The sequence below is a fragment of the Pithys albifrons genome, chromosome 2 (assembly GCF_047495875.1).
Source record: "Pithys albifrons albifrons isolate INPA30051 chromosome 2, PitAlb_v1, whole genome shotgun sequence".
NCBI lineage: Eukaryota > Metazoa > Chordata > Aves > Passeriformes > Thamnophilidae > Pithys > Pithys albifrons.
This window is the reverse complement of record NC_092459.1, coordinates 98,053,913-98,068,224: the sequence shown is the minus strand read 5'-3', so window position 1 is coordinate 98,068,224 and position 14,312 is coordinate 98,053,913. Positions and strand designations below refer to the sequence as shown.

General features: G+C 50.0%; 2 protein-coding genes across 2 annotated transcripts; both read right to left on the bottom strand.

The window, feature by feature from the left end:
• Positions 1–1,195: 1,195 nt before the first annotated feature.
• On the bottom strand, positions 1,196–3,411 carry LOC139668453 (acrosin-like). Its single transcript, XM_071548052.1, has 5 exons — positions 3,341–3,411; positions 2,842–3,066; positions 2,281–2,549; positions 1,855–2,000; positions 1,196–1,381 (listed from the first exon to the last, which is right to left on the bottom strand). Exons 1-5 carry the CDS (start codon positions 3,409–3,411, stop codon positions 1,196–1,198), a joined length of 897 nt encoding a protein of 298 aa, XP_071404153.1.
• A 4,545-nt stretch (positions 3,412–7,956) lies between these two features.
• On the bottom strand, positions 7,957–10,120 carry LOC139685278 (acrosin-like). Its single transcript, XM_071581945.1, has 5 exons — positions 10,050–10,120; positions 9,575–9,796; positions 9,000–9,265; positions 8,584–8,729; positions 7,957–8,142 (listed from the first exon to the last, which is right to left on the bottom strand). Exons 1-5 carry the CDS (start codon positions 10,118–10,120, stop codon positions 7,957–7,959), a joined length of 891 nt encoding a protein of 296 aa, XP_071438046.1.
• Between the last annotated feature and the right edge of the window lie 4,192 nt (positions 10,121–14,312).

Below are 14,312 nucleotides of genomic sequence, written 5' to 3'. Positions count from 1 at the left end.
GGAGCCTTTGCTTGCCTTCACCTGGAAAAGACAGCAACTGCCTTGGACATGTCTTGCCCAAGGCTTTGCAGATCCTCTACCACTTTCTTTTCTTCCTCCTCCCCCCACCCCCAACCGCCCCCAAATAGCATGAATTGATTTTAAGGGTATAAAATTACAGTAAGTAGATGACTTGTCAATTACCAAGTTGTGTTACAAAGTTTCTTTCCCATCCTGTGGGGATTAGGTGCAGCGCTCAGTCAGACCAGTGCACCAACCAGCAGTTTGTATCTATGCCACAGTCTCCTCGATCCCTCCTTCTCTCCATTTGACATGCTTGTACATCCCTCTCATCTTACGCCACTCCTCCCTTTCTCTGTCCTTGTCTCCTCACAACTCAGGAACCAAACCTAGTGATTCTTCCCCCATGGCTCCCAGGTTTGGCCTGCCTCTGAACAGATTTGGTGTTGCACATGCTGATAGCTGGCTCACTTTATCCTTGGCATTACTGATGTGGTTTCTGAGCTCCTGCTGTTCCCACCAGGCTGCTCTCCGCAAAATGACCCCAACTCTTCCTTTGAGTATCTGTGAAGTGTGACCACCTACCACATTAATCCCCCTTTGCTACAAGTGAAATCTGCTTCTTCCTCAGGGCACTGCGACTCCTTTCAGGAGTTGGGAATTTTATTTGTTGTACTCAGGAGTTTCCCAGGTGTCTTCCATGAGCCAAAGCTTACACCAGGCCTGAATCCCCATCCCATATGCCCTAATGCCTCCCTCCAAAAGGTGTCTGCATATGACATTGCATTTTGTCCTTGTCCTCTTCTTCGCCGTGCTTGATGTGACAGTTTCCTCCATGCTATGGTGGCTCAGAGAACTCTCATCTCTAGCCAGGCCTTGTTGCAGCCCTTTGGAGTAACTCTGTCCCTTTCTGCCCAACTGCTCTGCCCTCAGGCTCATTCTGCAGGTGCCCAGCGTGAGATTATTTGCCTTGCCTAGCAGATGGAATTGGACCAAAAACATGGTTAACTGTGAACATAGATAACTTTATTTCAACAACTAAGTCAACTTCAGTGTTTGCATGCATGCAGAAGGGTGTGGGCAGGACAGAGCAGGCTTTTGACACTGAGGCTGTCTTTCCATCAGCAGGCAATACCCCAGCAAGAAATGGTTGTGAGGCACTGCAGCCAAAACTGGGTCTTGTCTGTCCTGCTGCTCAAGAAGCACTTCCATATGGGCTTGCACCCATCTGGACCAGGATCCAGTCATGGAAGTGCTGAACAGAGGTATAGACTCCGGGCTGCTTTGCTCTCGCACAGCCTTTTCCCCAGCTGGTCACTCCAACAACCCAGTAGTAGTCAGCAACGGTGTCTTTGCACATGAGAGGACCACCGCTGTCACCCTGAAGTGAAGCAGAGAGGATTAAGGTGGGGTGGGGTGGCTCTTGTTGGCATTGGGGCTGTCACCTTCTCTCTCACACCACTTGCCAGAGCTGTATTCCTGGCAGAGCAAGGTGTTGCATCTTGCAGAACCATGTCTGCGAGTGGGTCGGGGTCCTGCAGGGTAGGGCTCTCTCTCATCTCTGCACATTGTTTCTGCATATGCAGAGGAGGGATTTTCCAAAGTTGGCATCTGGACCTCTGGGCTGTCAAGAGCCCTAGAGAACCTTTCTGGGATGGATGCCAGGCCTCTGCAACAACTGGGACATGGAGCACAGGCATATGGATGGAGAATGGGAGGGAAGCCCCAAGAGCAGTGTGGACCTGGGACAATGAGTGGGACTGACTTGCCAGGCAAAGCCTGCATGGGGCTGTGTTTGGGCAGGGCTGACTGAACTGCCTGTGCTGCTGGCACTTGTCATGCACTCCTTCCTACCTGGCAGGTGTCGATGGTGCCCTGTGGATAACCAGCACACAAGTTATTGGTGTGGATTTTCCCTGCGTACCACTGGCTGCTGTTGCAGAGCTTGAGATCGATGAGGTGGACCATGGCCTCCTGCATTACATCACTTGAGCTTGAAGCTGTGAACACAGAAAGGAATGAGCACTCAGCAGCTCCTTGCCAGTTCTCCTGCCCTGCCTGGGACTTATTTCCATGCCTAGGTTTTGCTTTAGTGTCTGGAGAGGTGCTGGAGTGCTGTGTCCATGCTGTGTGCCTTTGGGCACGGTCCAGGCCCATCTCTTCAGAGGCATACATCCTGCAGCCTGACTCTGGCTTTGGCCTCTGCTGTTGGGAAGCCCAATCTGTCTCCCCAGGATACTGAGCTTGCTCTCATGGCACAAATGCTTCTTGGAAACTCACCTCTTGCGGTGGTGGCACCCCAGCCAGCCACAAAGCAGTAGATCAGCTCTGACACTCTCAGGTTGACATCGGGCACACAGGCCAGCTGGATGTAGGGGCTGCACAGGACAGGCTCGTCCAATTCCAGCAAGGCAATGTCATTCTTCAGGTTGTTGCCAGGATCATAATACTGGTGAATCCGCAGCTGCCTAATGTAGCGGACTTGTGCCCCAGGGCCCGGCTGAGTCAGCTGGGTGGCCCCGATCACCACGTACACCAGGCTGATGTTGCTGGAAGGCAGATGCAGAGAGGGCTGAGAGGGAGCAGAGCCACGCACTGAGGCAGCCCAGCACTTGTCAGCCTTCAGTGCTATGGAGGCAGTGACTGCCCTAGCAAGCATTAGGCTGTGTGAATGATGAGCTGCAGACTGCTAGGAAGCAGTGGCATGAGCCTAGTCTTCTCCTGAGCCCAGTGTCTCAGCTGAGCTCAGTGCAAGGAAAAGGGATGGGAGTAACATGAGGTGCCACTGACAGGGCACCTGCTGGTGCTATGAGGACATCCCCATTCCCTGCTGCTCCTCACCTGACATCTGTGAAGCAGTGGGCTGCCGTGAGGACCCACTGCGGGTGGATGAGGGACCCTCCACACAGATGCCCCGTGTCTGGTATCCACATGTGCTGGATGCTGACGAGCCAGGGCCAGTCTGCTGTTTGGACATTTGAACCGCCCACGACGCGCGTCATGCCATAGTAGTTATAAGCCCCAGTGCCATAGTCATAAGGCATGGCTCGGAGCCCACAGTACTCTCTGTAAGCAGAAAGTCATTACTGTGCTGCTGAATGCCGTGTGCTGCTCAGGCTGAAGCTCAGTCCTCTGCCCTCCCCACATGCTCTTGACAGACAGTGGGCACAGGAAGCCCATGGGGTCTGTGTTTGCACCAGCACCTGGCGGCTGGCAAGGAACTGAGGCTTCCCCCTGGAGTTTGGGAAGCTGGGGTGAGGCCATACGGGACAAGTGGGCACCCTCCAGGGAACCCCCTACGGGTTGCCCAAGCTTCCTGCCAGACCCTGGGGTCACTTACCCGCAGTTGTCCCATGTGCCATGCACAAGCCCGTATGCAGCCAGCAGGATGAGGAGGCAGAGCAAACTCATGGCTGCCAGAGGTACGTGTCAGCTGCAAGCAGTGAGGTCTCCTGGCATCCAGCGCAGCCACTGCTGCAGCGCCTGCAGCACCCGCGTTGCCAGTGATGGCCTCTGCCCTGGGGCTGATGTCACAGAGAGGTGAGTTCTGTGTTCTGGGTACTGGGGTGTGGGAGCAGCAACATAGAATCACTGATTCATGGAATGGTTTAGGCTGGAAGGGACCTTTGGCCTTTATGCCATGGGTAGTGAGAGATTCCTTGCAGTAGACCAGGCTGCTCAGAGTCTCCCTGAAAACCTGTCCTTGAAGCCTTTCAGGGAGGGGGCATCCTGAGCTGCTCTGGGCATCCAGTGCCAGTGCTTCACCATCCTCACAATCAAGAATTTATTTGTGGTGATGGACCTAAACCTCCCCAGTTTCATTTTGAAGCTGTACCCTGTTGTCCTATCACTACATGGTCTTGTAAGTATTCCATATCCAGGTTATTCAGTCCTTTCTTCTTGTGAGATGATGATGTCCAGACCCCAGGGCAGGCACCTGTTGAGAAACACATTCAGCATCAGATGCAGATTGAGCTCTGGGTGGTAGGAACATAGGATGAGAGGCTGTGAACTGCAAACCCTTTTCACAACCAAGGATATGGGAATCTGTGCTGCTGGCCAGCTGAATGAACATTGAGAGACCCAGCATGATCTGATGGCTCAGGAGGGAGAATTGAGACATGCCAATGTGTTGCCCATTCATAACAAGGGCCAAATGGAAGATCTGATCAGTACGGGCCTTTCAGTCTGACCCTGGTGCTTGGCAATGTTATGGATCAGATTATCTTGGTGCGATCACACTGCACCTGCAAGACATCTGGAGAATCAGATCCAGACAGTATAGGTTTAGGAGGGACAGGTCCTGCCTTACCAGCCTGATCCACTATTATGACCCACCTGGTGGATGGGGAAAGGCTTTGGATGTAGTCTGCCCAGACTTCAGCAAAGCTGATGACACCATTTCCCATAACATACTCCTGGAAAAGCTGACAGCCCATGGCTTTAACAGGTGCATTTTCTGTGTGTTAAGAACAGGTTGGATGGCCAGGTCCAGAGTTTGGTGGTGAACGGTGCTGCATCCAGGTAGTGGCCAGTCACTTGTGGTGTCCCCCAGGAATCAGTGTTTGGTCCAGTTCTGTTTAATATCTTTACTGATGATCTGAAAGAGAAGATTGAGTCCACCATTACTGAATTTGTGGATGACACTGAGCTGGGGGGGAGTGTCAGTCTGCTGGAGGGTAGGAGGGCTCTGCAGAAGAACCTGGACAGACTGGAGGGATGGGCCAAATGCAGTGGTCTGAGGTTCAGAAAGGCCAAGGTCTGGGTCCTGCACTTTGGCCACGACAACCCCATGTAGCACTACAGATGGGGGCCAGAGTGGCTGGACAGCAGCCAGGCAGAAAGGAACATGGAAGGACTGATTGACAACAGGCTGAATAGGAGCCAGCAGTGTGCCCAGGTGGGCAAGAAGGCCAATGGCATTCTGTCATGTGTCTGGAATAATGATTATTCCCCTGTACTCAAAATTGGTTAGATCAAACCTTGCGTACTGTGTCCAGTTCTGGGCCCGTCATTTCAAGAAGGATATGGAGGTGCTGGAGCCTGTCCAGAGAAGGGCAATGGAGCTTGTTAAGGGACTGGAGAACAAGTCCTGTGAGAAGTGGCTGAGGGAGCTAGGGGTGTTTAGCCTGGAGAAGAGGAGGCTCAGGGGAGACCTTATCACTCTCTACATCTACCTGAAGGGAGGTTGCAGCAATGTGGGTATTGGTCTCTTCTCCCAGGAACTAGCAATAGAACAAGAGGAGACAGTATTCAGCTGCACCAGGGGAAGTTTAAGTTAGACATTACAAATAAGTTTTTCAAAGAAAGAGTGATTAGGCATTGGAATGGGCTCTCCAGAGAGGTAATGGAGACACCATCCCTGAAGGTGTTTAAGAAAAGACTCAATGTGGCACTTAGTACCATGGTCTAGTTTACAAAGTGGTGTTAGGTCATAGATTGGACTTGATCTCAGAGGTCTTTCCAAACCTAGGTGATTCTGTGATACGCTGATACTTTGATGTCCTTAGACAGTGAGGGGATAAAAGCCCTAGGGTTCCTTTGATCAAGATCCCTCCTTGGAAGCAGATGCTGGAGCTGTTTCTGTGTTACTGTGTCATGAATAAATGGCTTTATGGAATGAGACATCTGTGGCTCTGCTAAGGAAACCTGATGTCAAACCAGTACAGAAATCCAGTTTGACTCTGTGAGAGTGGGGTGTGTAAGGAATAAGACAGATCACCTGTTGGCTCACTGGAAATGTCTGTGCCTCCTAAATGGACAGACAGGGAAGTTTCCTCACCAGTTTGGCACTGGACATGGGATCCTCCATCACTACCTTGGCAGCCTCCCTTCTCAAAACATGGAGCTGCTGCCAATGGGTGAGTCCACCTGGGGTCTTTGGAGCAGGGAGGAGCCAAGGGGTGAGCATTAAAATTCCCTGAGCAGATTCTGTAGAAATTATGAGGGTGGATTAGAGTCTTGCCATTGGTGTTGCATTTTGTGCCGATTTGGTGAAGTTATTGATAGTGAGTTGAGGATGTATGCGCAGCCTGGTCAGTGTAACGCACACATAGAGGAGTTGCGGAGGCTCTCATGAGGCACAAGGTAATGGGGCTTCAGCCTGTCCTGCAGCACAGAAGGGTTCTGGAGACCTGCACGGGGAGAGGTTTCTGTTCCTTGTGCCGAGTGCAGCGTGTGGAGTTTGCAATAAAGCACGAAGGGGGGTTGGAGTCCCTTGTACTGCGCAACGGCTGGTAGGGTCCCTTGCTACACACAGGACAGGAGTTGAAGGCCCTTTTTAGCTTGTCAAAATGTGTTTCAAGTCCCTCACCATGTTTGACATGATGGGAAATATCTCCAGTGTAGATAAGAGGACAGCCTCAGCTGGGATGGTTCAAAACTCAGAGAAGGTGTTACGTACAGCAGAATTTTGCAAAGACTGTTCAATAGAGATGTGCCAGAGGGATTAGCCCACTATAACCTGTCGTGCTGGCTCAGCAGGATAATGGCCAGTACCAAACTTTAATGACACACTAGCAGTTAGTGTCTTAGTAGACCAGGCAACCTCTCAACATCAGGAAATCCTTTAAGAAGCATATGCCAGGGTGGCAGGGACCGGTAGAGGTGTGAGATGGTTGGTTTCAGCACAATACATATTTATTAAAAGAAAGGGAAGAGGACCACCCAATGTTAGACAGGACTCTATTGCCCTGGGAGCCAAGAGGAATATCCAGAAGCAGAATGATAAATAGCCCAAGGTATCTGGAAGCATTCCATTACTTGAAGAAAGTGAGACTTTGCTTGCCTTCACTGTGAAAAGACAGCAACTGCCTTGTACAGGTCCTCCCCAAGGCTTTGCCAGGTCCTTTACCATATTTTTTGTTTTGTTATTGTTGTTTTTATGTTTTTGTTTTTCTGCAAGTATCAGGGGTTACTTTAAAGGTCCTAAAATTGCAGAGCAAATTTGTATAGTCAATGGATGACTTATCAATTATTAATATGATAAGAAGTTTTATTTCCAACCTGTGGGATTAGGTGTAGCACTGTCACACCAACACACCGACTAGCAGTTTGTGTCTATGCCACAGTCTCCTCAATCTCCCCTTCTCTCCACTTGACATGCTTATACATCCCTCTCATCTTACTCCACTCCTACCTTTCTCTGTCCTTGCCTCCTCCAAAATCGGGAGCCAAACATAGTGATTTTTTTTCCCCTGGCTCCCAGCTTTGGCCTACTGTGAACAGATTTGCTGTTGCACATGCTGATAGCTGGCTCACCTTATCCTTGACATTACTGATGTGGTTTCTGGGCTCCTGCTGTTCCCACTAGGCTGCTCTCTGCAAAATGACCCCAGCTCTTCCTTTGAGTATCTGTGAAGTGTGACCACCTACCACATTAATCCCCCTTTGCTACACATGAAATCTGCTTCTTCCTCAGGGCACTGCAACTCCTTTCAGGAATTGGGAATTTTATTTGTTGTATTCAGGAGTTTCCCAGGTGTCTTCCATGAACCAAGGTAAACACCAGGTCTGAATCCCATCTCATGTGCCCTAATACCTCCCTCCAAAAGGTGTCTACATGTGACATTGCTTTTTGTCCCTGTTCTCTTCCTAGTCTTGCTTGATGTGCCAGTTTCCTCCATGCCATGGTGGCTCAGAGCATTCTTGTCTCTGGCAACTCTGTCCCTTTCTGCCCAACTGCTCTGTCCTCAGGCTCATTCTGCAGGTGCCCAGCATGAGATTATTTGCCTTGCCCAGCAGATGGAATTGGACCAAAACCATGGTTAACTGTGAACACAGGCAACTTTATTTCAACAACTAGTCAACCTCAGTTTTTGCATGCATGCAGAAGGGTGTGGGCAGGACAGAGCAGGCTTTTGACACTGAGGTTGCCTTTCAATCAGCAGGTATTGCTCCAGCAAGAATCAATTTTGGTGCACTGCATGTTGCACTGGATCCTGTCTGTCCTGCTGCTCAAGAACCACCTCCATAGGGGTTCAGGCCCAGTTGGACCAGGATCCAGTTGTAGAAGTGCTGAACGGAGGTGTAGACTCCGGGCAGTCTTGCTCTGGCACAGCCTCTACCCCAGCTGGTCACTCCAACAACCCAGAAGAAGTCAGTGTTGCTGTCTCTGCACATGAGAGGACCACCGCTGTCACCCTGAAGTGAAGCAGAGAGGATTACGGTTGTGCTTGGTGGTCTCTGTTGGCACTCCTTCTCTCTCACACCACTTGCCAGAGCTGTATTCCTGCAAAGCAAGGTGCTGGGGCCTGCAGAACTTTGGCTTGAGAGGATTTGCATCCTGCAAGGTAGGCTCTCTCATTTCTGCACAGTGATTCTGGATGTGCAGAGAAGGCATGTTCCAAGGTCAGCATCTGGACCCCTAGGCACTGAATGGACTTCTTGGGCAGAGTGCCAGGCTTCTGGGACAATAGGGACACTGGGCAAGGAAGCATGGATTGGGAGTGGGAGGGAAGCCCCAAGAGCAGTGTGGACCCAGAGCTGGCCAGGCAAACCCACATGGGACTGTGTTTGTGCAGTGCTGACCGGGCTGTCTTTGCTTCTGAGGGGCCAAGCAGCTCATCACACACTCCTTCCTACCTGGCAGGTGTCGATCTTGCCCTCTGGGTAACCAGCACACAAGTTGTGGCTGTGGATTTTCCCCGCATACCACCGGCTACTGTTGCAGAGCTTGACACTGATGAGGTGAACCTTGGCCTCCTGCAGGATATCACTTGATTTTTGAGCTGTGAGCACAGAACAAAAAAGAGCACCCAGCAGTTCCTTACAAATTCTCCTGCCCTTCCTGGGGATGATCCTCATCACTAGATCTTAGTTTTGTCTCCTGAGAGGTACTGGAATGCTGTGTCCCTTCTGTCTGACTTAGGGCAGAGTCATGCCCCAGCATACATCCTGCAGCCTGACTCTGGCTTTGAACTGTGCTGTTGGGAAGCCCAACCTGCCTCCCCAGGGTGTTGAGCTTGCCCCCATGGTATGAGTATCTCTTGGGAACTCACCTCTTGCAGTGGTGGCACCCCAGCCAGCAACATAGCATGTTTCCAGCTCTGTCACATTCAGTGTGGCATCAGGCACACAGGCCAGCTGGGTGTAGGGGCTGCACAGGACAGGCTTGTCCAATTTCACCAAGGCGATGTCATTGCTCATGTCATCCTTATTATAAGATTCGTGAACCCGCAGCTGCTTTATTCGTCGCAATTGTGCCCAGGGGCCTGGCTTAGTCAACTGGGTAGCCCCAATGACCAAGTACAATCTGCTGATATTCCTGGAAGGCCGATGGAGAGGTGAGTGAGAGTGGAGCCATGGGCTATAGTAACCCAGCACTTGCTACCCTTCAGTGCTATGGAGATTGTAGCTGCCATAGTATGCCTTAGGCTGTGGGAATGGTGAGCTGGAGGCTGCTAAGAGGCAGTGACCTGAGTCCAGCCTTCTCCTGGGCAGCTTCTCAGCTGGGCTCTGCAGTGCCCAAACACTGGGGTCATTGCAAGGAAATCGGATGGGAGTAACATGAGGTGCTGCTAAAAGGGCACCTGCTGGTGATGTGAGGATATCCCCAATTCCTACTCCTCCTTACCTGATCTTGTCAAAGCAGTGGGCTGCTGTGAGGACCCACTCTGCACCAATGAGGGACCCTCCACACAGATGTCTTGTGCCTGGTATCCAGGGATGCTTGATGCTGATGAGCCAGGGCCAGGCCCCTTCCTGGGCACCTGTGCCACCCACGACGCGTGTCATGTAATAATCATCATCCAAGTGCTCATATTCATACACCACTGGTCGCTGCCCGCAGATGTCTCTGTTGGCAGAAAGTCATTACTGTGCTGCTCAGCCCTCTGCCCTCCCCACAAGCTGTTGCATGGACAGCAGGCACAGGAAGCCTATGGGATGTGTGTCTGTGTTTGCACCAGCACCTGGCTGCTGGCAAGGAACTGAGGCTCCCCCATGGAGTTTGGGAAGCTGGGGCAGGGCCACATGGGCACAGGTGGGCACCTTCCAGGGAACCTCCTAAGGGTTGCCCAAGCTCCCTGCCAGAGCCTGGGGACACTCACCCACAGGTTTCCCATGAGCCGTGCACAAGCCTGCAGGTGGCCAGCAGGATGAGGAGGCAAAGGAAACTCATGGCTGCCAGAGGCGCGTGTCAGCTGCAAGCAGTGAGGGCTGCTGGCACCAGCGCAGCCACTGCTGCAGTGCCTGCAGCACTCGCATTGCCTGTGATTGCCCCGGCCCTGGGGCTGGTGTCACAGAGAGGTGAGTTCTGTGTTCTGGGCACTGGGGCCTCTGGCACTGGTGTGGGGTAGCATCAACACAGAATCACAAATCCACAGAATGGTTTGGGCTGGAAGGAACCTTAAGGATTACCCACTGCTGATCCTCTTGCCATGGGCAGGGAGGGATTCCTTACAGTAGACCAGGTTGATCAGAGAGTGTCTCAAAACCTGTCCTTAAAACCTTTCATGGAGGGGAAATCCATAGCTGCTCTAGGTCACCTGTGCCCTTGCATCACTATCCTCACAGTGAACAATTTCTTCCTAATATTTAATCTTACCCTCCTTTCCTTCACTTGAAAGCCATTCACCATTGTCCTATCACTACATGCTCTTGTAAGAATTCTATCTTTAGCTTTCTTCAGGCCTCTCTTTTTATGGGATGATGGTGAGCAGACCCTGGGGCAGGCAGCTGTTGAGGAACACATTCACCATCAGCTGCAGATTGAGCTCTGGGTGGCAGGAACACGTGATGAGAGACTATGAAGTGCAGACCTTTTGCACAACGAAGGGCACAGAAATCTGTACTGCTGGCCAGCTGAATGGATATGGAGAGACCCAGCAGGAGCTGATGGCTCAGGAGGGAGAGTTGAGACTTTGGCACACTTAGACTGAGAGGGGATAAAAGCCCTGGGGTTCCTTGGATCAAGGTCCCTGTATGGAAGCCGCAGCTAGAGCTGTTTCTATGTTACTGCCTTGTGAATAAATGGCTTTTTGGAATGAAATATCTATGACTCTGCTAAGGGAAACCGGGGGTCAAACTAGTATGGAAACCTGATCTGACCGTGAGAGTGGGGTGTGTAGGGAATCAGACAGGTCACCTGTTGGCTCACTAGAGAAACCTGTGCCTCCTGAATGGTCAGACAGGAAAGTTTCCTCAGCAGTTCGGCACTCGAGATGGGAGCCTCCATCACCACCTTTGGAGCCTCCCTTCTCAAAACATACATCTGCTGTCATTGAGTGATTCCACCTAGGATCTTTGGAGCAAGGAGACAAAGGCTGAGTGTGACCTAATTACAATGGCTGGGACCAGCTTATCACTGTGTGAGTGTAACCAAAACTGTGTTTTCTACACCCTCTATGTAATTTCTGATGAACTGTTAATAATGGATCATTTGCAACAGCTGCCCAGGGCACACCTGCCCCCTCAGGCTACAAGTTGGGTGTTAAAGGACCCTGTGATACAGGGAAGTTCTCCTGTCTTCACATCAATGACTCAGCTGTGATAACTCCCCTCCAGGGAAGCATTAGCACCTTCTGCTCATGGGACATCAAATATTCCAAAAATATCTCTTGACTCACAGAGTTAAATCACCCATTATGAAATTCCTTGCCCTGGGGGAGGTACTGGACCTGAACCTGAGCATATATAATCTTGGGGTTTGGGGGTTTCTGGTACCACTCATTGGATCCAGAGGAGGACCAGAACCTCAACCAGACTGCAACTGCCACTCTTGACCAGACTGTGACCGTCATCCTCACCAATAGGTTTTCCTTTCCTTTTGCTTTGTACTCAGGAGGACCATGTGATGCTCAGCACAGGGGCTAATGAATGCCATCCTGTGAGACGGTCAAAAACTACACGATCCCAGCATGGGGAACAAAACTGGAATACTTTATTGAACACTTGACCACTTTTTAAGGTTTCAGGGAGACACATGCTAATAGGTAGGAAGGGTTATGGTAATTTCAGGAATTTATGGAGGGAAGACAGCAGGGGATTACAACACACTTTGATAACATTCTTTCTAGACTTTTTTCTTATGTTAAGGTAGGAGACAGCTTATCTTCAAGTTGAGCATTACCAAGCCTCTTCTGTTCTTGGTGATGGAATTTCTCTCAGCCTTTGTTGACCAAGGCTTGCTGTTTAAGATTTCTAGCTCTTTTTGCTGTAAGCTGGATTTCAGATTCCTACAATTCTGTGCATGCTCCAGGTTGCTGGGTAATACAACTGGGTTTTGTGGGCTAAAAGCAATTTTTTCTCTGTATCATTGTATTTGTAATCTTTTTATTAAACTGTAACTTTGACTTGTAATCGCTTCTTGAGTTTGGTTCCTTTCTCCTGATGGATTACCTTTAAACCAGCACAGAGTGTTAAAATTCCCTGAGCAGATTCTGTGGAAATTATGAGGGTGGATTTGACTCTTGCCGCTGTTGTTGCATTTTGCGCAGATTTGGTGAAGTTATTGATAGTGAGTTGAGGATGTATGCGCAGCCTGGTCAGTGTAACGCACACATAGAAGAGTTGTGGAGGCTCTCATTAGGCACAAGGTGATGGGGCTCCAGCCTCTTCTACAGCACAGAAGGGTTCTGGAGACCTGCACGGGGAGAGGTTTGTGTTCCTTGTGCCGAGTACAATGTGTGGAGCTTGCAGTAAGGCACGAAGAGGGTTTGGAGTCCCTCGTACTGCACAAGAGCTGGTAGGGTCCCTTGCTACACACAGGACAGGAGTTGAAGGCCCTTTTTAGCTTGTCAAAAGGTGTTTCAAGTCCCTCATCATGTTTGACATGATGGGAAATATCTCCAGTGTAGATAAGAGGACAGCCTCAGCTGGGATGGTTCAAAACTCAGAGAAGGTGTTACATACAGCAGAATTTTGCAAAGACTGTTCAATAAAGATGTGCCAGGGGGATTGGCCCACTATAACCTGTTGTGCTGGCTCAGCAGGATAATGGCCAGTACTAAACTTTAATGACACACTAGCAGTTAGTGTCTTAGTAGACCAGGCAACCTCTCAACATCAGGAAATCCTTTAGGAAGCATATGCCAGGGTGGCAGGGACTGGTAGAGGTGTGAGATGGTTGGCTTCAGCAAAATCCATATTTATTAAAAGAAAGGGAAGAGGACCACCCAGTGTTAGACAGGACTCTATTGCCCTGGGAGCCAAGAAGAGTATCTAGAAGCCCATATAGATTTATACCAAGCCCAAGAGATTTGGAAGCATTCCATTAGATTAAGAATGTCAACCTTGCCCTCACCTTGAAAAGACAGCAACTGCCTTGTACAGGTCCTCCCCAAGGCTTTGCCAGATCCTCTACCATTTTCTTTTCTTTATGTATTTTTTTCCACAAATATCAGGCGTTAACATAAAGGGTCCCAGGTTTGGCCTGCCTCTGAACAGATTTGCTGTTTCACATGCTGATAGCTGGCTCACCTTGGCCTTCCAAGGCATTACTGATGTGGTTTCTGGGCTCCTGCTGTTCCCACTAGGTAGCTCTTCACGAAATTACCTCAACTCTTCCTTTGAATATCTGTGAAGAGTGACCACATCGTTCATTAGTCCCATTTTGCTACACATGAAATCTGGTTCTTCCTCAGGGCACTGCGACTCCTATCAGAAGTTGGTAATTTTATTTGTCATACCCAGGAATTTCCCAGGTGTCTTCCATGAGCCAAGGCTTACACCAGGCCTGAATCCCATCTCATGTGCCCTAATGTCTCCCTCCTGAAAGGTGTCTGATTGTGACATTGGTATTTTTCCCTGTTCTCTTCCTAGTCTTGCTTGATGTGCCAGTTTCCTCCATGCCATGGTGGCTCAGAGCACTCTCGTCTCTGACCAGGCCCAGTGGCAGCCCTTTGGAGCAACTCTGTCCCTTTCTGCCCAACTGCTTTGCCCTCAGGCTCATTGTGCAGGTGCCCAGTGTGAGAGTATTTGCCTTGCCCAGCAGATGGAATTGGACCAAAAACATGATTAACTGTGAACATAGGTGTAGCAATTAATTCACAATATATGGCATGGAGAATGTCCTGCCAAAAATGGGCTGATGAAGAGAATCAACCAGCCACTGATAATACTTTAACAACTGATGTTTTTAACGTTGTTTAAATGCACAGAAGGTCTTTTTTTGCCAATTCATTTTCTTCTTCCCAGAATACCCCTGTAAGCTCAGGGGGCTGGGGAATTATTGTGACCTCATGTTCCTTGAAACCCTTTCCCATTGAATGTAAATCCCTTTATTCCTATTGGCCCAAAGCCAGATTCCCTTCTTGTTCCTTATTGGTGAGTTTGAATCTCTCCAAAGTCCATATAAACCTGTCCCCATGAAT